The 26,596-nt window shown below is 38.4% G+C and overlaps 1 protein-coding gene across 1 annotated transcript in view; it reads left to right on the forward strand.

Annotated features, from left to right (window-relative positions):
* The window catches only part of LOC148816102 (carboxyl-terminal PDZ ligand of neuronal nitric oxide synthase protein), a 79,812-nt gene extending 56,955 nt beyond the window's left edge, over positions 1 to 22,857 (forward strand). The window contains exons 8-11 of the mRNA XM_088940532.1: positions 5,054 to 5,203; positions 8,434 to 8,599; positions 9,594 to 9,939; positions 20,400 to 22,857. Coding sequence (XP_088796658.1) covers positions 5,054 to 5,203; positions 8,434 to 8,599; positions 9,594 to 9,939; positions 20,400 to 20,949 — 1,212 coding nt within the window. The 3' untranslated portion in view covers positions 20,950 to 22,857. The remainder of the gene's footprint in view (positions 1 to 5,053; positions 5,204 to 8,433; positions 8,600 to 9,593; positions 9,940 to 20,399) is intronic.
* Positions 22,858 to 26,596: the final 3,739 nt, after the last annotated feature.

A 26,596-nucleotide genomic window follows, 5' to 3' on the forward strand; every position in this document is an offset into this window, starting at 1 on the left:
AAGGTGAGCTGCTGTCTGAAACAGCTGTTTTGGCAAGCCAAACAGCCAAGTCTCCAAATTGAAGTGGGACCAGGACGGGGAAAGAGAGCATGAAAGTCAGGGGTACACAAGACTCCCCCAAATGTTTTTCCTTCTCACAGGGCTGAAGCGAGTTCAGAGCATCTTGTTTTTTCCCCAGTTATTTTCCGCTGCCATATTTTATGCGCTCTGTGTGAAGCACAATTTGCCAGAGTTAAAAGCGTGTGGGATTTTGGGATAATTTAGAAATGGCACAGGCCTGTCAAGATAATTAAGTTTTCAAATTTATTTTGCCTGGGTGAAATTGTACTGCAAACACACACAAGCTGTGATTCAGCCTCTTTGCCCTTTAAAAATTAGAATATGTTATTTCCAAATCTTTGGGGGTTCGGAGATGGTTATTTATTCTTATTCATTTTTATGTTAAAAAATATAGTTATTTTATGATGGTAGTTATAAGATGAATTCAGAATATTTCTGCGCTGAATAATTCACGTTATTTTAATTGGAAAATGAGATGTTTTTCAGAGAAATACTGTCATAATGTATAGGTACTGTATAGAGTAAAGTATAGAGCTAAGTAAAGTAGCTGTGTTTATTGGGATCTCTGCTGGTCTCCTTATTATCCATATTGACTTTCTGAAAATATGTGTTTGTATTATCCGCCCTCTTTTGCATCAAATAATGGAAAAGTAAAATGAAAACGTATTCAGTTACAAAATATCAAGTATGGCTCGTATCATTTAGCATTTGGGACTGTGCACGGAGATAAATGCAGGAAGTTATGTGATTTACAATTTGTCAGATTCAGATTTCCTTAGAGGAAAGAGGCTTGATTGTAATTGATGAAAAACTGTGGACTCATATTTCAGTACTAGCACAGCGTAGTACACAAACACCCTTGTGCAGGCTCACTCACATGATTATTGAGGTACTACTGTTTTCCCAAGCTATTAGTCATGTAGAGTTTTCCCTATCTACAGTACCTGCCATTTCAAGAGCAGGCCCCTGAGAATTGATTGTGGTTCGTTGCTGTGTACCAGAAAAAGAGAGTCACCCTTTGTGTTGCTTTCACACTGCTGTAGCCACTTGTTGTCGAAGCTGTCAGTCTGTTTACAAAGGTAAGGCACCCTAACAGTCCTGACATATCGGAGACACAAAATTTAGGCACAACAAAGCTAGCGGGTATACTGTATTTAAAAGACTCCTACTTCTTATCTCCAAAAAGAGTTTCAGCAAGAAAGGGTTATTCCTCAGAGCAGCCCTCAAATATCTTGTTCTTACCTAAAGAAAAAAAATATTCATTGTAAGGGAGTGTTTTAGAATTTTCTAGGTTTTGAACCTGCTTAATGTTGGCGATTTGGTGGTGGTTGTTTTTTTCTGCTCAAAGTGGTCAGAATGAAATCTTGTCATTACCTTGTCATTCAGCCTTGAAATACTATTCATAGCTTTCTCCCTAAGCTATTAGTTTTAAATTGGACAGATAGCCAACACGCTTGGTGTAACCCAAGTAGACAAAGCGAAAAAGAATTCTACAGGAAGCAAGCAATGGTGTGTACGACCATAATAATAAAACGACTTTAAAACAGATCTGTTTTATCAGCACATTTTAGGTTGTTTTTTTTTTTTAATGCAGTCCATGTCTCTTGTAAGCTATGGATTGTTTCTGAATCATAGTGGCTTACCTGTTAAATGGACATTGGAAGTTTTTGAAACATTTTTTCCCCAAAGCTCAAAGCACAAACTACTGTACATAAAGCCAGCAGCCATATCACCCTGCAACTCACAACTGGCTGTCCACTGACGTTCAGCAGGTGTGAGCCTGGTCAGTACCTGGATGGGAGACCTCCTGGGAAAAACTAAGGTTGCTGCTGGAAGAGGTGTTAGTGGGGCCAGCAGGGGGCACTCACCCTGTGGGCTATGTGGGTCCTAATGCCCCAGTATAGTGATGGGGACACTATACTGTAAACGGGCGCCGTCCTTCGGATGAGATGTAAAACCGAGGTCCTGACTCTGTGGTCATTAAAAATCCCAGGGTGTTTCTTGAAAAGAGTAGGGGCTTCATTACTCTGTTCTCCTTACCACTCAAAGCTGATGTATGGTGAGCGTACTGGCGCACTATGGCTGCGGTCGCTGCACGTTGGTGGTGGTGGAGGGGAGTCCCCATTACCTGTAAAGTGCTTTGAGTGCAGTGTCCAGAAATAATTGTAAGCAATTATTATTATTATTATAAGTCATGTACTATAGAAAACTGTCACCTCAGTTCAAATATTGTATCTGTCATCTCAGTTTTAATCACTGACTTGTTGTTAACAACTATTCGCATTTTATCCTTCAATAGTGGAAAAAGAGCACGACAGCTGAAGAATAAAATATGTTGAAACAGAGTATACACAACTGAGAATTCAATTTAAATTTAACACAATACAGCTGTTTAGAATAATGGGGAAAAATGACCTTAAACTACACGTTAAACAGTGTTAATTAAACTGAAGATATATGTAAAATTCTCATGTGAAAAACTGGCAGTAGTATTGGTATACTATGCATTTCAGGGCATGAGAATCATTTTTTTTCTATCCAGAGTACAGTATAGAATATTTGAGACTACTTGTACTATAAACACCATTGTTGCTTTCTATGTCTTATATCTATGGATAAAACAAAATATTTTAAAACCATAAAATGTATTTTACAACATTAAGGTTTTATATTCCCTGAGTAACTGCACAACCTTTTTTTTGCTACCATGTAGCATAAATTGTGCTCTATTTCAGAGTACAATTTTGACAGGAGCAAACCAAGAGAGATGTTCAATCTCAGCAAACACAGACTCATGCATGCCTGACCTTAGTTTCACTGAGACCAAATAGATTATTTTAGAAACGCACTGAAACACACTGTGCTCTCTCAACATTGCTTAACAACATGTTCATTGTCACTGAAAGTCCTATAATAACCTGTTCTGTTCTATATCTAAGAAGTACAGGGAATAATAAGACTTCTTCAACTTCAAAATAAATTGCCTGTCCATTTAGGGTTAAGCTACCATGCAGTGTTTCAGCCAAAATTATAAATGTAATTACAATTGCACTACAAATGTGTATTCAAAATTAGAATGTTTAATTGCAGGGATTCATCTTCAAATTAATCAATAATGCTGACTAATTAAAAACTTAATCAAGTGCAAGGGTGTCCTGAGTGTTTCAACACTCATTCAAAACTGCAGGTGAGTTTAAGTTCAGGTTTTGAGTTCAGTCCAAAAAGCAATTTACTGAACTATTCATCGAAATCCATCAGGGTGGCACAGTGGTTAGCATTGCTGCCTCACAGTGCTGGGGTCATGGGTTCAATGCAGTGCGATCTGTGGAGTTTGTATGTTCTCCCTGTGTTTGCATGGGTTTCCTCTGGGTGCTCCCACAGTTCAAAGACATGCTGGTAACTCAATTGTCTTTTGTGAAAATTTACCCTGTTTGGGTGTGTCTGTACGTGCCCTGCGATGGACTGGCGTCCCATCCATGGTGTACCCTGCCTTGTGCCTGCTGCTTACCAGGATAGGCTCTGGCTCCCCCACGATGCATTGGATGCATTGGGTAGAAAATGGATGGATGGTTAAATGCCCTGCATCACCAACCCTTACAGTATGAAATGCTGTGCACCTATGAGCTTAAAGTGTCATCCTTGAGAGTTGCATTAGTTCTGCTTGCAGGGCTGGCACTACTAGAAGAGTGGAGAGGCTGAAAAGCATGAGAAAAATGGCCAGAGTGTTTCCCAGTGTTGGAGGGTGTTACGTCCTAGTGTGTGGTCCATGTGTTCCACACTTCCTGTCCTTGATTGTTCTCCCTCCCCCATTGGTGCATCATTACATCATTGTTTCCCTGTGTCATCATCATCAAAGCTTCTCAGCCAATCAGAGTGCAGCTTATTTAGTATATAAGTTGGAGGTTTTCAGAATGAAGGGGCTTCTCATTTGACTTCGGTCCTGCTCGGCTCAGCTTCGGTTTCGTTGCGCTTTCGCTTTGGCTTCGTTTAGCTTCTTGTGTGTGTGTTTTCGTATAGCTTTGGCTTTGTTGGTTTGTGTTCGTCTTGTACTTTTCGTTTGTTTGTGTTTATCTTTGTTTAGCCATTACCTTGCCCAGACGTATTGTATCAAACTCTGTGTTCTTTTGTACCCTGTTACTTGTGTCTACTCTCATTTTCCCTTATTTGTATTCCTAGTTCACTTGTGTATTTTAGTTAACTTTTGTGTGATATTTGTATTAGTAACACTAGTCAGTACGGGTGAGTGCCGTTTGTCTTGTATGGTTTTGGGTAGTCAGCGAAGGTTAGCTAGGGTGTTGAAGACGCCGAAGACCGTGTGTTTCGGGTTTTCTTTTGTAGTCAGGTTAGCTTTCCCTCACTTTCTTAGCCAGCTCCATTTTGTTTGTTATTTTCTTTTCTTTGGCACCACTCTAGTTCACTTACCCTGTGTGTTATTGTGTCCTATGACATACTGTACCAGTCACTTATTCACCTTAAAATAATCACTTTTGCACCAACACTTGTTATCATGCTTCCTAAGTCCTTCACCAGAACCCACCTGCATCCAAAAACTATCCTAAATGTTACACCCCTTTACCCCTAGACACTTGGGGTCGTAACAGAGGTCATGTGCACGGTCTTAACCCCTCCACCCCTGTTGACAAATAAATTGATAAATTAGCAACACCAAGACAAGGTCATATTGAAAGAGAAGAATAATTGGTGATTTTAAGTGTTGAGGAATACAAAATATTAACTTAATACTTCTGTGAACCGGGCAGCTCTGCTTGGATGCTGGTGGCATACTGTAATTACATACATATGATATGGTCCAGTTCCTTTCATTGTGTTAGCTCTGCAGGAGACTCTACAAGTTTAGTGATTAATGTTTTGAGGGTTACTGTCACACATTGGAGCAGAAGATATTTGAATTATGCAGTAGTCTAGCGCTTCTGCTCATTACCCTGAGTTTCCCCACACATGCCTCTTCTGAGTTTGTGTTTTCCTTTCACAGGATATTGAGAAGTGCACCCTGTACACAGTCATGTCTCCCAGCAGCAAGAGCTCACCTAAGCTGACACCCCTGGCTTCTCAGCACCAGCTTCAACTCCTCCAGCACCAGCTGCACCAGCAGCAGCAGCAGACGCAAGTGGCTGTGGCTCAGGTAATGTGAGCATTATCTTTTCAACATTGGAAATCAGGGACAACATTCATCTAAACAACTTATCCATTACAAATTAATATTTAACGCTAAGTGAATCTGGGCCAGCAGCCATATCACCCTGCATCTCTAAAATGACAACCCACTGAGGCTTAGCAGGGTTGAACCTGGTCAGTACCAGGATGGGAGACCTCCTGGGAAGCTATGGTTGCTGCTGGAAGTGGTGTTAGTGGGACCAGTGGGGGGTGCTTACTCTGTGGTCTGTGTGGGTCTTAGTGCCCCGTATAGTTGCAGGGACACTATACTGTAGTGGGCGCCGTCTTTCAGATGAGACGTTAAACCAAGGTCCTGACTCTCGGTGGTCAATAAAGATTCCCGGGTATTTCTTTATAACAGTAGGGAATTATCCCAGTGTCTGGGGCAAATTTCCCCCCTCAGCCTGTACCCTGGCCTCCAAATTGTCCCCATATACGATTGGCTTGCCCTTGCCCTGCGATGGACTGGCGCCCCATCCAGGGTGTACCCTGCCTTGCGCTCGTTGCTTGCTGGGTAGGCTCCGGCTTCATGCACTACCATACGGTATAAAGCTGTAAGGTAAATGACATGACATGAATCTGTAAACCCAATGTTCCTATAGATATGTGTCTTAGAAATGTATATTATTCTTATTATTTCTAATAATAATTTAAAAGCCATCCTTTCCTTTTATTATTCCAAATATTTTCCTAATATATAAGGTTTTCTTTACTCAGGTTTAATTTGTGTATACCGGTTTATCATACTTATTATCTACTTATTTTCAACATTGAAAATCAGGGAAAAAATATTCATCTTATCCATTAAAAAAATAATATTTAAAACTATGTGAACTAGTAAACCCAGTGTTCCTACAGATGCGTATTATTTCTAATAACAGCAACAATTTAAAAGCCATCTTTTCCTATTATATGAGGTTTTCTAGATTAAAGTTGTGAACACCTACACCTGCTTATCATATTTATTATCTGTATTATCTGAATATGTATTATCTTAACATATTCAGAATTGTCATGAGGGATTATTTTTAGAAATGGAAATTTTAGGGTTTTTTTAGAAATTAGGATTAATCATTTACATTTTTTTTTGTTTTTCTTTATATATTTAGATTTGCCAATTCTTTTTTTTTATCATGTGCTCTATACACCCAATTTGAAATTGTGAAATGTGCCTTTATGTTTCAACTCACAGCAACAAGGCTGTGCCCACTTGAGGAGACCGAGGAAAAGCACACAGGCACGTCTTTCTCTTTGAGCCATTCACTCTTTTATGTGTGGCAAGATCTGTAGTGACATACAGGAGGTTCAGCGCTGATATTGGCGCAGTGAGATGCATCCATCACTGACAGAACTACAAGCCTGTTGGTACCTGAGTACCAAGTCAAAGGGTTTGAGGTTTCACTGAGAGCTGCGAGATGAGAACGAAATTCAACTCTACCTCAGGGGGCCTTGAGCCAGTTGTACAATGAGGCTTGGGTGGTATCATTAACTACTGGATCACTGAATCCAGGTTTGGAGTGAGCAGCCTTTACCAGTTGAGCTACACTGGTTGATTTTAATAAGAGTCACAGCACCTTACTGTGACAGTCTGACTCAGTCTGACTGTCTCCCTGGAAAAATAATAATAAAAAAAGATTGTTCAAACCGAGTAAGTATGAAGAAGTGTTAAGGCAATTAGTTTAACTGACTCAGCCCATATGAGTAATAGGTCAGTCTCCAGAAAAAAGAAGACTTTTGCCAGCTTTTTATATGAAACTGGGTGACAACAGTGTTTCTTTTGTCTGTACTGTTTGTTAATGAAAGGTGAAATGGTGTACTGTGTAGTCATGAACTTGAGATTTACATGAAAGATCACAGTGTAACATCTCTGCGTATGGTGCCTGACTTCAAGTCTCTCACAGAGCTGTCTGAATGCACGGCAGAAATATGACAAGAGCGAGATCAATAAATAATTATTGAGGGCACTAAGGCTGCAAGTGGGATAATTTATCTGAATCATTTGGTGAAGGGTAATAAAATTAACAGTGTAAGAGCTGCAGAAATGTTATGAATGAGGGAGGCCATTCATTCTGTCCTAATCATATTTTATTTCAGTAGCATATTGATCCTGATTAAGCAGTGTTTCAGAAGATAAAATATTTATCTTCTCTTGCCAGCTTCATTGCAATATAAAAAAAAATTGCTGGTGTACGGATTGTTAAAATTGGCTTGCAGAAACCCGATGTATCGTGTTTTTAAAAGTTCATTGGAATTGTCATTAGAAAAGAAAACTGATTCACATACAGGCCACTATTCGGAAGAGTTCTATTATTACTGGGCTTCTTAAGTTATCAGCTTCAGCCCAGCTGTGCGTTGTCTGACTGAGCCTAGTCAAGTCTTTGTACGTACAGCGTGTGGCTGTAACTTCATTTTCTATCCGAATGAGCAAACCAATGAATAAATGCATAAATAAGACACCAAAAGCAAAAGCGCAGGTTTATCTGGTCTTTAGCAATGTAATTTGAACCAGTGCGCTTGTAATCATAATAAGATCAAGTATGTTTACTATCCTAAGTAATAAAGTCCTTTGGACCTTCCGAATCACAAGATTGCTATTCTTTAGAAAGAGATACTGTAGTTTTAATGAAAATCCTGATTATACATTGTCTTGTGTGCCACTAGATGGAGCACTTTGCATATACTGCAGTGACTGAAAAAGAATGGCCAGAAAAGCACAGCATGATTGGGATAATGGCGGAAAATTGCAGATAAAAATACACTGAAATATCCCCAGGTTCCGTTTTTCCTTTTTTACTGGCAATTAGGAGTTGAAGCCCAACATGGCAATACAATTTAAACTCACTTGCAGATCTGTGTAGTGTATTCAATTTGAATTAGAAAAAGAAGTTCTGAAGTCACAATTACTCCCATTTCAAGGTACATGAATCGTTATGATTTATAGTCAAAAGATTAATGAAACCTACTTAAAATGACTGCAATCTTTTGTTTTCTAAGTTGAATTTTATTTTTGTCCTACATTACTGAAATATGTAAAGATTATTTTCTAGTACCTCTTCAACTGGATTAGAACAAAATAAGATAATAACATCTACATTTACAAATGCTGATACACCCAAAAAGTATTTCCTTAACCTGTGACATACTTCAGCTGGCTTTTTCCTGTCCTCTTCTCTCACTGCTTTCCTAACCCCTGTGCAGGTACAGCTACTGAGGGACCAGCTGTCAGCCGAGACCACGGCTCGCATTGAGGCCCAGGCCCGTGTCCATCAGCTTCTGCTGCAGAACCGTGATCTCCTGCAGCACGTGGCTCTGCTGGTCAAACAGCTCAAAGACCTTGAAGTCAAAGTCCAGAAAACAAGCAACTGTAAGGCCCTTTCGCAGCAATCTTGAATTCTTGGTTTAACACTCTACCCTGAGACGATGTGAACAGTAACACACAGCTCTTTCAAAAGTACTAAAAAGAAATAAATATTCTTGTAGAAAGTAGACTGTGATGTTTTAACCTAACCTAACCTTCCTGAACTAAGATTCAGAAGTCTCCCTTTCAATTTGCATTCATATCTAAAAAAAATTGCAAATTTGTGTGTTGGCAAACTTTGATTCCTACTGTACAAAATTGCTGTGACTTCATTTTTTTATTCTATTCATATTCTGAATCCTTTTGAGAAAGATATTTGATTTTTTGTATCGTACATAGTTTATCATATAAACACGTGGGAATTAATCTGAGGGTCTAATGGGTGTAATCTGAGGCCTTTTAACTGCTGTGGCCTTTCTGGGATGAGCCTCATTCAGATGTAGTAACCTACAGTTTTGCTAAACTCTGGGAAGTATGAAACAAAAGTTCGGGAGGAGGTTGAATACTGATTTCACCCACTTCCACTCTCCTACTTTTGAATATGTCACCTTCAGAGTACCATTCATTCTTCTTCACTCTCAGTGACTTACTGTACAGTATCATTACCCTTGCAGCGGCTCCCTGGCTCATTCCTCACAACAGCGGGGAACACCGTAGAGCCTTTTCCCCACGGTCAGGTAGCGATTGACTCAGCCAAGAGAGTTCACCTCATCATCCTAGGAAAATCAAGTTCACAGCTCCCCATGTGCTCTGACCCGCCAAAATGTTGTGGCCAAATGCTGTGACTTATGGATATGCTGTTCACAAACCAGTCTGTGTCCTGACCCATAGTTTAAGAACACTCTACTGTAGAGGAACCAAGAGTTCAGAACAAAACAGAGTCACTGCTCTGCAATGCCAAGCCCAGGGCTTGTTTTTAGAAGACGCTCCTTACAATGATTAGGGAGAGCTGAGGTCTGGACTTTGAGCTTGTAACCTCGTGTTTTTGTTGTTAATTCAGACGAGACAAGCTCCAGGTGGAACTCTGTGTCAGCACAGTCGCTCTCCCTAAACCTGAAGAAGAACTACGGCTTGGGACCTGATATGCCCATCACTTCCACTCCAGCTGGTGATCCAGGGAGCACCCCTGTCCATATGACCCAGGTGGACTGCACCGAGTCCTACCTGAACCTCCTGAATCTTGAGAAGCAGGGGGCACCTGACTGTCCAAAGAACGAAAGCAGGATAACAAGGGCAGCCAATGGGAAGCACAGCAGTAGTGAAGACACAGAAGGATTGGAAGTGACTGGGAGTGAGATTGCGTGCCTGAGTTCTGTTCCCCAAAACCTTAAAACAGGGACTGATCGGTAAGTACGAGACATCTTAATTGCGTGCCTTCTCATTGATTCCAGCATACCAGCTTAAAAAAAATAATGTTTAGTGTTAAAAAAAATTTAAAAAACTTTTCTTATTCTTAATGGAATCTGCTTCTGACATTTTTCCTAAAAAAAAAACAGTTTTTTTTCCTATCATGAAGTTTAGTACAAGTTAGAATTAATAATTAAAACTTGACAACCTATCCAGTGCTTCTTCCAGTACTTCCTGTCCAAGTATCTATTGTTTAGTACACTTTCTTTCTCAGACCAAGATCTGTTTTGTGCCTGAGTTTCTTTTTACTTCCAACATGAAATGTAATGAGCTAATTCTGCATTATTAAAGCAGTCTTGGAACTACCTTATCCTTTCACAACCTTGACAGGCTTGTTTTAGTAGATGAGAGTGGGTTGGGCTTCTTTTACTGTTTAGCATTGCTTTCTACCACGGTCAAAGGAGAGGAACATTAACTTCAGTCTAGTTGTCTGTCAGATGAAGCCAAAACCAATTACCTGTATTCTTGTTACAACCCCAGCTGTCTTTTATTTAAGCAGTTGCTGGACGTAGATCCATCACTCTGCTGAACTGTTTTGAATACTTTGCGTTGCAGCCGAGGAGCTTAAATTGAATTGCTTTGAGAGGATACCCCTTCTTTAATGACATTGATTGGCACAAGCACAAGACAGAGAAACGAGATCAAAGAGCTGAGTCTGGGGGAGATTCATGAAGAAGTAAATCTTTCTTTAGACATTGTCTGCTTTATTAGAGAGCAAGACATTAGGATTTCCTCTAGTGGTGAAATAAGTTGCTCAGCTGAAAATCCGTTTTTTTCTCTGCTGTTAAATTGCAAAGGAGTTAAGTTTTGTTTTAGGAGAAAGTTTAACATACAAACTGAACATTTTGGAACTGCATGAGTGGATTTTTAGGTGGTATAATACCAATGGGTTTGAGTGAGTGTCTTAATAAAAAACAAATTGTCTCTAGTATTCACAGTCTGTCAAAGGCTGGTTAACTTCAGTCTCTGAATGATTTGATCACACATAACGTGGGCTTGGTCTTTCTCTTTGGACAGTGGTTAAATGTACTGTGTGGTGTCAAAGAATAAACTGAAAAAAAGTAAATTGGGAAAACAGACAGACATATTTAGTTGTTAAAGATATTATACAAATTGAATATTTTAAGTTGTTTCTTATCAAACAGATGAAAGAATTTATTTAACTGCAATTTAGATGTATTTTACTAATGCTCGCTTTTCATTAGATTGTAATTATCCAGTACATGATACCTTTAACATCTGTTTTAAAGAAATGTTTAAAGAACCAGGACCTGCCTACATACTGTAAAATCTCACATCATTGCTCAGACTTAGAGAGTTATGTCAGGGATCAACACTGGTAGAACAATAAGTTGACAAGAAGATGAGATGAGCAGACTAGAACCCTATCAATCTAGCATTTCATTAATCTTTGGTGCTTTTCACCTATCTCCAGTATAATTAAAGACAAAGACAATTACTTTCATATGTAATTGAAAGCTCATGCTTTATTTTAATAAAAAATCATTTTAAATTGGTAAATACAGTATAAGAAGGTGACCATTATGTAGTTACTGTATATATTAATTAATTTCTTTATTCATTCAATTTCTTTATTTAACATCCCTAGCACAAATCCTTGACAGGCACCATATGGTTTACAAAGTACTTCCAAGAAATGGCAGATGGGATCACAACATTCATTTCACTACTAGTACAGGTACTTTCAAAGTACAAACCCCATCAACTAGGAATGTTCCTAGTAGCAATATACACAATTTCATATTCTTAAAGTAGTAGTATTACATGGGTTTTGAATACACGTGTGAATGGCATCACAATGCTAGGAAACCAATTTAAGATATGTATTTTTTGTGTCACATGCTGATTAACTTGCATTAAGAGTAGCGTCTGAATGTATTCGGCATGATTAAATCAGAGAACAGGAACATGAGGCTAACTGACTTCCTCAGTGAAAGTCTGCACTATAAGGTCTGTGTACAAATTATGTCTTCCTGGGCATTTAATATGGCTGTAATTATAGTAACAAAAGCAGAAAGAACAACTTACTTGATCTAAAGGAAAAGATTTTCTCAAACACGCGAGGCGAACTTTTTTACAAAAGCAGGGTATTGAAGCAGCAGCTTTAAGAAAATGTCTTTTTTTTGAGGAAGTCTATTATTCATGCATGCTTTTCACAACAGTAAAGAAAATCTAAATCAGATTTTTCCATTTACATTTAGAGAGGTGCCCTAAAGGGATCCAGCAGAAAAAAAGATCAGATTTTTACAAAAGCCCTACTTGTGTTTCTTAGAACTGTCCCCTCTCGTTCTTACTTTTCTCTTTGATAAAAAAAAACAACACTTCTATTCATCACTACCCTTAGTGTTATTTCATCTTTTTGAGAAGCTGCAGAAGAACTAGTTAATGGTTGTGTTAAAGCAGGGAATTTGAGAGTGTACAGTCGAAACACCATATTGCCATAAAGCAAATGAACTACAGAGACTGCATAAACCCTGAATGATTTTGTAAACAAACGTTTCACTTCCAAAAGGAGTCTGTAAGTCCAGTGCTCACAGACACCAGCGAGGGTTTTATTGACGACTCAGACACTAGCCAGCAAGATCTTTCCTCACTACATTCATTAGTGTTACCATGTAAAATCCAATAAGCACAACATGGCTCCATTTATAGCATACCCAGTTTTTTCTCTCATAAATGGCTGTGGGGAAGCTTCATTTACAGACTGCAACAGGAAATAATTATGTTAACAGTGAAATTAATCTGAAAAGCGAGACCGGATCCAGGAGGCAAACAAGTTAGGCAGCATTTTTTTTTTCATCTTTTTCTGAAAAGGTTACTGTAATTGCCACTGACCTGGGTATCTCTCTTCGGCGAAGCTATTGGCTTCTGACATGCTCAAAAAGGTCTTTCAGAGGGGAAGTGTTTCCCACATAATGTTGTTAGTGTGTACTGTCAGCATGTCTTCAAACATCAGGATAATGAGGAATTAATTTAATTCCAAGATCACTGTACATTGAGAAGATGAAATAATTGACTTTTCAAGGCATCTGTCCTGAAAATCTGTTCATTGAGCTTCATGCAGCTGTACACTGAATAATATGGAATCATACTGTTGAGACAAGGGTGGGTATATTCTGAATTTCAAGGAAAACTGAATTCAGATTTTCCTAAAAATATGAAGTCTGGACTAAAAATATAAAAAACAACCAGAATTCATTGTAAGAAAAGCTGCATCAGCTTATCAGTACTGGCAAATGGAGCGAATGTGTAGGGGCTTGGCTTTTTCTTAATGTCAAAGTCCCTTGCGTGTTTGTAGGCAGACTCAACAAATTCCAGGTACTCAAGATCATGCATAGCTGTGCACATGTAGGATACGTGGGTGTGTTGTCTGATTACAGGATAACAATAACTCAGTTTGAGTGCTACAGTACTGGACACTGCTTGACTAGGCCTGAGTTCAAATAAAATATCTTAGATAAAAATATATCCTACATCCAAAATTCAGGCACCTACTGTAAGTGCCAGATTTCCTGTTCAAGCCCAAGCAAGCACATTTACATTTCTGGAATTTTTATCACTGCCTTATTTCCACAGCTTGCTCTGATATTTGCCATAAGTAGTGCTGTTTCAAGTGGACCCAGATGTATTGCTTCGTGCCTCGCAGATATGCTTAATAGAGTACTCCCTGTCCTTTTCTACATTGTGAACAAAGCAGATTATCACCATAAAACAAGGAAAGTGCATAAACAGGCTGAATTTCTTTGCTGAAAATGTACAACATTTTTGCTTTATGATGCTTGTCATCTGATCAGATTATATGGAATGCTAAGCTGGCAATGAATTTAATAAACACACGACAGTTTATTACAATTCACAGCAGAATTGAGATTCTCAGATGTATATTCCTACTATGAAAAGTGCCATGTTAAATGAATGTCGCGTATACAGTTAAACATAACCTACCTTTGAAATAATAAAGCATAAAATACATAATAAAAGTAAGAAATATTGTTTAGGAAGCTTGAAGGAAAATGTGTATCTGATGCTGGTAGTGTGTAAGAATCCTTTTTGAAATATTTGGTCTCTTTGAAGGGTTTATTTTAACTAACAAAATGTGCCCTGTGGGTTTTCTACAGCACTGGCAAATTTCACCTAAGCTGTTTCATGGGCAGTTATCTCTCTCACTGTAGTGTTGGCTCCTGGTCTGAAGGATTTTTTTAAAATTCTAAGCATGTCTGTCGTGCCTGGCCTATTAAGAGCAATAACTGCCTTTCTGCATGTCTGGGCTCAACTGAGTAGGAGCTGGACACAATAAAGGAATCAGAGGTGTTAAAGAAGAAGAAGTTAAATCTGTTTTCAAAAAAGGGCAAAGGGAAATTGTGTTTTGAGTGCTTATTGCTAAAAATAGACATCCAGAATATATCTAAATGAATAAGTATAATATGTATACTTACATATAATAAGTATAAAATAAGTATAAATGTGTAAGGAATAAAGAGAAAAATAAACACCTTATATTCACCATCTTATGTTGAGAAGAGCTGAGCTTCCTGTCTCACCAGGCAATGTCAGTCTCTTTGGCGCTGCTCTGTATCACTTCAGTTGAAAAATCAGTCTGAAGCTGAGTTTTGACCTCGTTTATAAAATAATGCCGTATGGAGAGCATTGCACAAAGATACATACCTTTAATCATGTCAGAAATAAGATAAGCTCAGTTTATGCTTACAGAAGATCACCGGTCTCATTTTATTTGAACAAAACTTATGGTAGTCAGTTTGCAAATCAAGTTATATGAGGTACTAATTAAAGCCTGTTACAGTAAATATAATTTGCATTATTAAAAGATTAGCATGGTTTCTTTGGAATTAAATTAAAAGTTAAAAGTAAAACTAAGAAGGACAAGCCTCTGAGGACTATTACCTTGAGGTAACAATGTGGTGGAGTGGTTTGCAAGTTCTGATGAACACCACAGCTATGTTTTCAGAGTCTAGTGCTCCTGGCTGGGTCTCCCTGGGTGAACAGATATGAGCCACCATCCATCCATCCATTTACTGGCCACCTTCTCCTGGTGAGGGTCTCGATGGTAACAGTCTGAGCAGGGATTACCAGACTTCCCTTTCCCCAGCTACCGTCTTCAGATCTTCCTGGGGGATTCCCAGGTGTTCCCAGTCCAGCCAAGAGATATAATTCCTCCAGCGTGTCCTGGTCGCCCCTGGGGTCTCTTCTCCAGCGGGGAGGGCATCCTCACCAGAGCCACCCCAACTGGCTCCTCTCAATCCAGAGGAGCAGCGACTCTACTCCAAGGTCCTCCCAGATCTCCGGGCTCCTCACCCCGTCATGGAGAGTGAGCCCAGCAGCCCTACGCAGAAATCTCACTTCCACTTCTTGTACCTGCGTGCTCGTTCTTCCGGTCGCTATCCGAAACGTGAAAGTGAGGATAGTGAGGATAGGGGTGTAGATCACCGGAAATCCGACAGCTTCATCTGAAAACTCGATTCCTGCTTCACCACAACATTACTGCAGCCTCTGGTCAATCCTACGATCTGCCCTCTCTCTGGAACAAGACCACGAGGTACTTTAACACCTCCACTGGGGGCAGGTGTTCCTCCCTCGCCTGGAGAGAGTAAGCCACTCTTTTCCAGGAGAAAATTCCAGAACAAATACTACCAACTGCAGTGACACTAGGGGAGCATTACTAATCCAGAGTATTCAACCTTCCTGAAAACCGATGCTCGATAGAGTAACACCTACTGTGCAAACTCTGTAGTTCTTCCGGGAGACTTCAATGCTCACAGTAGCATTAAAGAGTTATAGAAAGTAGCATTAGAAGTAACAAGGCAAAGGGATATCTTAAGAGGAATGATTAAGAAAAATAATTTAAACCTAAGCAGTGAATTGGACTTGTGATCAAGTATTATCCGTAATGAAGGCTATGTTTGAACACAAGGTTGTCTGTAAGTGTGTTTGGTGACAGAACCCTTGGTGCCAAGGTTTTTTTTTTTTCTGCAGGCATATCACAGACTCAGACTGACTAATCTATCAGAATTTGCATAATTAAAGTTCAGGGATGGGAATACTGTATCTTCTGTTTTTCTGGAGTATACTGTATATAAAAGAAGTCTAACTGTAGAATTAAAAAAATAGGGAGGACAGTCCACTATAGTGTACAGTATATGCAGAAGAGGAAAGCAGGCTTGATAGAATCAGTGAGAGAACCAGAGAAAAAATTGTAGAAAAGTAAGTCAGAAGGTGTGAACATCTAAATGAACACCTGCAGTCCTCCAGGTATACTGCTTGATGATCTCTAGACTAAAACCCTTAATCTTGCTTTCTTTCTCACTGGTCCTTGGTGCAGGTTGGACGAGCCCCCCTTCCTGCTTGTGATCGTCTTAATCTAGCTGCGCTCAAAGGCTCTGTCCCGGAGGCTGTATGACATGGCTGTTGGAGGATACATTCTCCCTTTGCACTGTGCATTGATTCCTCTGAGAAAAAGAAAAAAAAAACATTGTTTACTAGTATATTTGTGCGGTTTGTGAGTTTTCGCAATTAGATGTGAGTATACCTAAGCATGTGCTGTCTGTCCTTTGTGTGTTTTCCTGCGATTGTTAATGACGGTTTGGCACTTTTCTTATTTCTTCCACTGTCTTGTCGGGTTAGTGTGACTCAGAGGTGCTGTTGAAAGGTCTCTAATGCTCCTTCCAGTCTCACCACACTCGAGTTCCATAGGTTCTGCAACACTGACATTCCCCCTTTAATGCAGTGATCTTGTGTTGAAAAACTCAATGTGAAGTGTCACTTCAGTCCCCCTCTGTCAAAAATGTCACTCTTTGTTGTTTTTTTATCTGTTAATTTCTTGTTTGACTCTGAATTTGGAATGCTTGACACAAAGCCGATGGTGGTGTTCATGCTCCAAGAAAAAAGCCCAGTGTCAATGGACAATCAATTTTCCTTTGAAGATTACAGGAGTCTCTCAGTAGTCTGGACTCAACTGGGTCCCATCCTGTGTGAAGCAGTGAAAAAGGTTTAGGTGAAAAGGTCAGATAATACAAGTAAAGAGTTTGGATGTTTTTTTAAAATTCTTTTTACTATCTCCTTGGGGCTGAAATATTAATATCACTGTCTGTGCAGCCTGCAGTTAAGAGCCACTTTTCTACTGACATCATATAATCTCTCTCTCAATCCCCCTGCAAGAACATAACACAGAGCTCGGTCAGTGCTCAGATATTGTGCAGTCACTCTTACTTACACATGACAATTAAAAATGATTTATTTACTAACTGGCTGCAGACCCTGCCTGTCGTCATCCTTCTGTGTATGTTAGGGAGACGAAATTTTGCAGGGTTGTCACTTAAAAATAACAAAGCGTTTGGGACCAACCGATATCGCCTGATTGAAATCTAAAATAGCTTAACGAGAAATGATGGATTCTTAAATTGCCTGCTCAGTCGAGCGATTCTCCCTTAAAGGTACACCAATGTTTTAAACATAAGACTGATCTCAGCCCTGCAGATTGTAAAGTCACATTCGAAACGGTTTTATCTAGTTTTGACAAAGCTTGAGCAATGTGTGAGGATGTGGACCGTGCTTTGAAGGATAATTTTCTAATTCTTTAACAGTGTGTTTTGCCATTCTTATATCTAGTGGTCTTAATCCTAATTAATTTTTACTGTACTAATATAGAAGACGTGCTTCATTGCTGCAAACATTTCAGGTTACTTAAATCATACCAGTAAACAGACATACTAACTGAAAATGGTGATACACGTGGTTGAAGTTTAAAGCCGGCAATATTTAATCTTTCTACTGTATGTTGTCCTGTAGCTCTCTGTCTCTCTGGCCATGCTATGCCCGGCAGAAAATTAAATGAATCTTTTTTTTCATTTGTAATGACTCAGAATGGAAACAGAGACAGAGAGGCATAATCAGTTGCTCTGAGCGCTGCTGTGGTGCGTCTCCTTGTGTACACAGTTGTGGTGGCTCGACTGCAACATTTCACAGCAACAATATGAATTAGCCTCCAGACCCAGTACATCTGACACGCTCCACAAAATGTACGCATTTTATTGTTGTTCCACAGTGAAATCAAGGGCAGGGCCTTAGCAGTCTGGCTTACTGCAATATTCTGTTGTGTACCATCTGAACATTTTTAATATTTTAATTTTTCCATCTATTAATATTCCAGCATTCTGGGAAGCATGAATCTTTTTAAAGGTAGCAGTTCTTTTTTATATTTTTGATGGTGAATCTTTCCCCCTTGCAAACTGAATTTATCAATGGGGAGGACTATGTTTTTTACAGTATTATCTTTAGAGTTTTTTTATAGCTGCAAACAAAAAAAAAACCCCACATAACCCACCAAGAAATGAAATTAATCCTTTGAATATGAACCTGCCTTGAGTTAAATGACATTGCTTGCTTTTAAGTTCACATTGATGTGAAGAATCTCGAAGAACGAAGTAATTTGTCATCCTAAGGATGTGAAATGTGAAAGAAAATTTGCGAAAGAACACAAAAGACAACGAAAGCAGTTCAAGGAATATTAGTATTACTCATTCTGGGGTTTGAAGTGTTTCAGAAGGATTAAATTCCAGTTTCAGATAGATTAAAAGAAATTCGAAATGATGAGCACTTAGAAAATTACTGTCAGGTTTAATAAAACTTAGAAATGACAATTTTTCAGCTAATTGCCTATTCACAGGGGAAATCTTTTTTGCAACAGTGGTCCCTAGTTGTCATTTTATGCATTCCTTTTCAAACAAATCAAGGTTTTGTCAGCCTTTTTATTCTCTCAGTGCAACTATTAAGATAGAGTACTCAGAATCTTTCTATTTCAAGATTATTAGTGCATAGAATTTCTGTGAAAACCTGAAACTACAGCTTGCAATTTGTCAGACCATTATAGGAAATGGGGATCACACTATCATATTATAAATGATCTTTGCAAATCTTTCTTGAATAGTAATAATTCCTTGGAATAACACAGTGTTTTTCATCCAAACAGCAATATCATAAGTGTCCAACTATGTAATACTGGCAACAGGTTACAAAACATTGAGTGACAAAATGAAAAAGTAATATCAGAATTGAGAAGAAAAGATCATTCTTCAAATTGCTGTATTTTATGTAGATATCCGTGCCACTAACTCAAAACACCAGAACATCAGACTAGAGACTCTAGATGAAATCACCACTACGATACTATAACCAAAAATACATTGGATTCAATAATTTGCCAATACACCAAGCAGTTTTGCTGATGAATTCTATTCACAGTATATTGTCCTTGAATCATATGACCTATCAAAACAACCTTCATGAACGAGTGTATTGTTTGTGCATTATTCATTACTCCCGTCTGGTTCCCTGACTCTCAATAGCCCCCAGGATTATACAGTAACAGAAGTGTTCTGACTGATTGGCAACAAGGAAATATGCTTTAATACAGCAGGACTGCTGACTCAGACTGTGCAAATTTTTAAGAAATGTATTTTAAAACTCCCAATCCAGATATCCTGGGAGCTATACAGAGGAGCAGAAGGGTTGTCTTTTAGAGGTTTAAAGACTCACTGTGGAAACACACATACTGTACCCTGAAGACCGAAAAATATATTTGTAAAAAAAATGCCTGTTTCACCCCAGAGACTTGGCAGACACAGCAGAAATTGAGTCATACGTGTACTGTAATGGTGCTACAAAAAATACATGAAAATAAATACATTTTGAAAAGTATGGGGAAATGTTAATTAATAATAAAAAGCAAAGATTAGCTGAGCCCATTACACTTCTGGCCTGTTGGGAAATCAATTCTTTTCACACAATGCTGTTTTTCTCTTTCACTGCCAAACCTGTGTACTCGGTTAGTTATTTCTTATTTCTACAGCACAACCCATTATTGTAGTACAGTTTCCAATATGCTTCTATCACTGGATTGAACTTTAAAGTTCAAACAGTGAAATTCAGATTGTTAGATAAATTACGGCGACACGGGGTGCTTGTAATTGTGCTGAGTTACTGCAGTGCAGCTATTTTTAGGCTGTGTTCATGCTTATTGATTGAATGGAAACGTGTGCAGAACCAGTAGCCAACTGTTTGGTTGAGATAATACCACAATCCGGTGATTTTCGTGCTCAGACAGGCAGGATACATGTCTTTAAAAACATGAGTCTGTATCTGACTTCTTTATTGGTTTCAGAATTGCGAAAATTGCGAACAGTATTTAGTCACACTGTGGTAAATTTGAGTTACAGAATAAGAGCAAGCATGAGATTGTTTGTTTTTGAAAGGTGACCCTAGTGATGGAATAGTCTACGAACCCTGTCACACCTATTGTATTTTTCCCTTAAGCGCTCGTTAAAGTAGTGAATTCATTTTTTTTTTTTACATTTTATTTTGACAGGTTTCTCCAAACTATCCCCAAACTGGATCCTCCACCTCAATCTGTCAACAGAAAGCGCCCAATCAGAACTCTCTCTGTGGGACAGGAAGCAGATATGAAGTTGACAAATCCACCTGTTGAGGCCAACAACAACTCGGATGCCCACCATGACACCACGGCCTTCACCGACGTCACACCCTGCACCTTCGCCTCTTGCGACTTTGAGCCTCTCCAAACCGAGGGCAAATCGCGGTCGGCGAGTGAGGACTCTGGAGTCCGGTCGGAGGACAAATCTGTTTTGACACCTCTACAGGAGGACCTGTTTGAGGACAATGGGGCATTCTTTTCCACCTCCAGCAGCTGTAGCAGTAACCTGGGAGATAAAGCAGCTTCCTTCAGCAGCCCCGACAAAACAAGCCCTGTGAGGAACTCCAAATGTCTTGACAGCAGCTATAGCAACACACTGCCATTTTCCTCCCTCTCCAACGACACATGTCTCCACATAAGCTTCTCAGAGGATGAACTGCTAGACAATGACAATGATGATTCAGGTGTTCCTCTACACAGCTAAGGGATTTTTAAGTTATAGGAAATTGACTGCAGAGCCACAGGCTGTGTAGCCATCACAGACATGGGCCTTTCTCACAACAGAGATAAAACCAACATTTTTGGGACTCACACTGTGTCGAACGTCTTTATAAAGCAACCCTTTTTTAAACCCCTTCCCCGATGAACATCACCGAGTGACAGCAAACCTACCGCGTACCGTGTATTGTTTGCTTTTTTTGTCTTTGTTATAATGAATTCTTCGACCTTGTGAAAATATAGTGCCATATTCACTAAGCTACAATTTTTCAGCACCTACAGTACACTTTGCAGCAACCCAAATTTTTGAGAAAATGCTCCTCATCTTTTAGTCGAGTATTTCCTCAACCTGTTTGGCTAAATTTCCACAAATGTACGCACTCAGTGAGGAGGAAACAGTAGTACGTGGAATAATTTGCTATTTTATGAATATCAGCCTTTACAATGGAAACTCTTTCTGTTGGTAACCCCTTAAAGAGGTAGTTTTACTATTTGAATAACATTGGCATATACGACATTTTATACCTAGCTGTTACTAATGACTAGAGTAGATGTCACGGTATCCAGTGATTTCAGTAACATGCTACTGTTTATAGTGTCTCGAGTGAGACCATTCATTTTTCTGCAGCTTCGCTGACAAGCTCAAAAGAGCACAAACCTTTTAGTTGAAGTAGAAGTCGATGTCTTAATTTATTGCATTTTTAAAAGTGAAGAATCGGAGAATACAAGCTTTGATTTTTTTTTCATCCCAAAACAACAAGAGAAGGATTGTTCCGATGTTGAAGAAAAGCCACGTTTGTTGGGTCACCCGGTGAAGAGAGTGAAGAGAGAGTGCTTTGAATGGGATTATCTATGAAGGAATAATGGAAGCTTTAATGGAACTTTGGCTCATGAAGGTGAACATTTGCTATATTTCCTGACTTTACCCAAGTATTTGCCATTCAGTCGACAAAGCAAAAATATATATTAAAAATGTAACTTAATGTTGCCCCCTTATGTTAAACCTCTTTTCTCAGACTCATCGTAGAAGACTAGGACTGATGTTAAATGTACCCTGAATAACAGCCACTTTCACAAATTTCACAAGCTGCCTTGAGGTCAAGGTTTTCTAAATTCTTCAAAGCTTTTTAATAACCCAGAATAAAAATGTACAGATTGACTTCTAAATAAAAAATTAAAAAATATTTGCGTGATTCTGGGTAGGAAATCCATCTTTAACAAGTAAAGAAATGTCGCTTTATCACCGAATGGCAAAGATGCGTGGAGCAAGTCAGTAGAGAGAAAATGACTAAATTTGAAGATCCACCAAAGGTGTTCTATTTATTTTATCGTCAGTGTTATGGAAAAATAAAAAACAGATAAAGGAAATCCTTGAATGAACAAAAAAAAAAAACAGTATAAGAAGTGTTGAAAAATTACCCAGATCTATTTTTTCATTTGAAAAGTAGAATCTTCAGTCCATTGTGTTTTTTTATCACAATTTTATCAGACCCCATAACACAGAGGATGTAATAGGATACACAAGAGTGTGTATTGTGTTGAGAACAAATTTTCCATGGCAGAGTTCTGATTCTTTGTAAGAGTGCTATGGATTTTGAAATGTATTTTATTGTGTTGTTCTCTAATGTGTTTCTGACACAGCAAAGGCCACAGTAAAAGCAACACATTATTGCACACATGGTGGTTGAAGTTACAGTGCAACAGAAATATTGTTGTAGCTGAGTCCTAAAGATGTATTTGATTGCTGGTTAAGTGGATGTGTATTGTTGGAGTCTGAGCAGGTGTGTTACAAAAGCAGGATTGATTAAGGGTGTCAAAACAGGCTGTAATTATGGCTTCTCCCAGCATTGGTGAGATCAACACCACCAATAATAAAAGCTTTAGCAAGAAGTCCTATAAGTCTCTTGTGCTGTTTTGTTTCCTGTGGCTTCAAATCCACAGGGATGGTTTGAGTATAATCTCCCTTATTACACCTGACATTTCATTTTGATAACAGTTTGTACATTATAAGGATTATGTCAAAGTCATTTACACACATCTCAATACTTAAAAGATGAATGTGCAGGCAATGTCTTTCAGATTTCCCTATACATGTTAGATACTATGTTTTATTTCAAAGACTATTTGCGTTTCTTCAAACAGAAGTCGTTTTGACTTCAGTCTCCTGTCTTCGGATTGCATCTTTGATGGCTATTCTGTTTCCATTCATCGACAAGCTAGAAGTACTCCTTTTAGAGTACCTTGAACACAAGATTTCAAGAGGATCTGATGCAAGTATTCTTTCAAAAAATGCCAGAATAAGATCCTCATATCAATTAGAGTACTGTCAATCAAACGACCTACTGTACTGTAGATAAGATGAATGGCTTGTCTTTCTTGTTGATCTTAAATGATGTTTTTAAGACAATTATGATGATGTTTTCCAGTTATTGTTGAATACTCATGCACACTGCTCTGATTTGAAACATGACTCTTAGCTCATAGTCTATTCTTAAAACAATATATTATGCAACTAGTTTCAAACCAGCTGGCACTTTTTAATTATATATAGATTTTTAGATTTTCTTGTAAAGCACATATTTACTTCTTAATTTGCAACATGAATAGGATTTTGGAGCTTGTGAGAGATTTTGGTCATATTTTGTGGCGTAGCAATATGTTTTAGTCTACTTGCTAAAGAGGTTACATTTTTTTCTTTTGTGTTTTTCTTTGAAATATGCTTTTTGTGTCAGATGTTTATGGGATTAAGTTAAAAAAAATTAAAACATTTAAACAATGCAGTCAATTAACTCTAAAACATTAGTCACAATGAATTATTTATATCCTTAGGTATAATATTATAAATGTATGCTTTTACTGTTTTACCATGTAGTATTTTATTATATTAAATTCCTAACAGTTGGTTCAGGTGTAGTATGAATATATATTTGCAAGTGAAAGGCCTAGGTCAATTACTAAATTAGTTTGTTTTCTAATTCTAAATTATTTTGTATAAGCAGTAGGGAACACGAGCCTGCAATATAAGCAAAACTGGATGTCAACTGTTAACAGGAAAACATTCTAGCTATTGATGATGTTCCATGAGCTTGAAAAAAGCCTGCCCCTGAAATATGCTATTAAATATTAATTTTTAAGGCTGTACATCTTGATTTTAAAGGGAATGCATGTTCATATACTGTATAATACCTGCCCCTTGGCTAATGTAAAAAAGAAATCTTCAACAGGATTTTTATTATAGTTACTGTAGTCTGTTATGAAATTATATCACACCAGTAATTAATTTGTTAGTATAGTAGCCAGGTTTGCTTCATGTGAGCATTTTTAATACAGAGTCATAAATAGAAAACCAATGAAAAACAGCATCAACCCAGGCACTTTCTAAATTGAAAACACAATATGGCAAATGTTCTGTGAATAATGCTTTTCCATTCAGACATTTAATTTCTCTCAAGGTTCATAAATTGATACCGTTAACTGTGTGCTCCTGCTTTAACGCTGGCTTAGTTTAGAAGGAATTATGGATAGTCCGTCAGGCTTAATAGAACAATTACCCTGGAGCAGAACAGTCAGAGCAGAAAACGGCTGTAACCACCAGTGCCTTTAAAAAAAAACTCTGTCCTTTGCTGTATAGCTAATTAAGACGCACAAAAGCATGTCATGTTTAGGCTACGTTTATACACATGTGATTTTGTTCGTTTTTCTGGTATATAAACAGTAATTCCTTGTGTACAGTACATTCAGTTACATTAAGGTGAGAAATGGCCCATCAATCAGTGCCTACTGACAAACACATCCACACTACTACACTTCCAGGAAATTTGTTTTAGTGCTGCCTCTTACCCCTGCAACCATTTGTTAAAGCTCATTTGCCTTTAGCCAGTGCAAAAATAAACACTTTTCTGTTTAAGAGCCTCATTCCTTATGCACATCTGCTGTCACAGAAGTCTCCCAACATGCCTCTGTCTTTATAGCTGCGCTTTGTTCCAATATATTTCAACTGCCAATCGGTGGCTCTGAGCAGCCAGAGCATGTGAAGGGAAAACAGAATTTATGATCAGAGAAATGGTGTATGTCCTGTCAAACAAGGTATTGTATTAAGCTGCAGCAACCAGTATATCCTCAATCTGACGCTCACAACCTGCTGGAAAAGTTACCATCGTGTCAGTTTAGCTGAATTTAGATAAGGTGATTAGCTAAATCGTGTGTGCTTTTTTGGTGTTATTCAAGCATGAGATGGTGGCAGAGGGTGGTGAAGTGTTTGAGATTTTCCTTTCTTCTAAAATCCCCTTGAAGTCAGACGCCTGGCAGGAATGGAACTAAATACAGTAAATCCCAGAAATGCAGACTTCTGTTTCAAAATTAATCAACTGGTTTACTGCCTTCCGTCTCACAGGTGTTCCTACCTGAGCAGGAACAAACACTAAAAGGAGATCAAACAGAATGCAAGGGCAGAAATAAGGAGAGGATTGAGAGTTAGGTCAAAGTAAGAGTTTGGCAACTGAATCACTGAGGTGTGCACAGAATGCAGAATAAAACCAGTTAGTCCCAAATAAAGAGAAAAAATGCTAAGGCCTTCGTAAAATGGGATTTGTTTTCTTAATTTTTGCACGGCTGCTTTGCATTAACCTTAATGCTGTATCCTGGTATTGGTACAAAAGCAAACCTTTTCAGTTCAAGAATAATGAATAATGAGAGACAAGTTTTAGTTTTAATTGAGGTTTGCTGATATCCACACGAAGGATCTGTTCAATTTTTCGAGTGAATACATTTGAATATCTTGAAACACCAGTACTGTAACTATTAATATCGTTTAAAGAGTGCAAAAAAAATGCTTTCAGTATCTCCTATGTACAAACAATTAAAGGAAGTCCAACCACACATGCATTTGCCAAAGCAGAAGAAACTAGCACTTAATGATTCATGTTTTACAGAAGTTGATAACAAAAGGTGAATTTACTATATCCTTTCTCTTTAAAGGAAAATGTATCTGTACTATCTGTACTATTTACAGTAGGTGTAGCCTCATAGACTATCCATAACAAGTACTGCAATATAAACCAGAGCACTAGATTACCTTCTGTAGAAAGCATTTCTCAGCCTTTTATTTGCCTTTATCAGATTTTTACAATTAATCCAGAAATCTATGGCATGGCTTTGATGTTCCAGTGTAATTAATTGCTTCCATGAAAAGCTTAATCATTTTCAGATTCAACCTGCTGCCCTTCTGCCAAAAACCTATTATTTTTAGGTCACAGATTTAAGTTCTCATAGAGGCATGCCATACAGTATGAGGAGTTCCATAAACCATTATGTGTAATGAACAGCCTATCTCTGAATATGTGTGGACCATGTGGAGATGTAACCTTCTTGCTTTGATAATAAAGGACCTGTGGATTTTTAATGCCTTCCACAGGCTTGCCAGAGCTTTATGTGATCCGTCAAGCTGCCCTGCAAATATAAACCATAAACGTCCTGTTACGAATAGTGTCTTGAAGACGGATGGCTTGGAATTTCTGTGAAGCAGCCAAGCTATACTTTGTTGCAGCATAATAAAAACAGCTGGGGTGTCCAACTGAAGACCATGGAGTGAGGCAGCTTCTTTCTTTTTACTGTATATACCCTTATGTCAAACA

Source organism: Atractosteus spatula, chromosome 23 (assembly GCF_055471065.1).
Source record: "Atractosteus spatula isolate fAtrSpa1 chromosome 23, fAtrSpa1.hap1, whole genome shotgun sequence".
NCBI classification, from domain to species: domain Eukaryota; kingdom Metazoa; phylum Chordata; class Actinopteri; order Semionotiformes; family Lepisosteidae; genus Atractosteus; species Atractosteus spatula.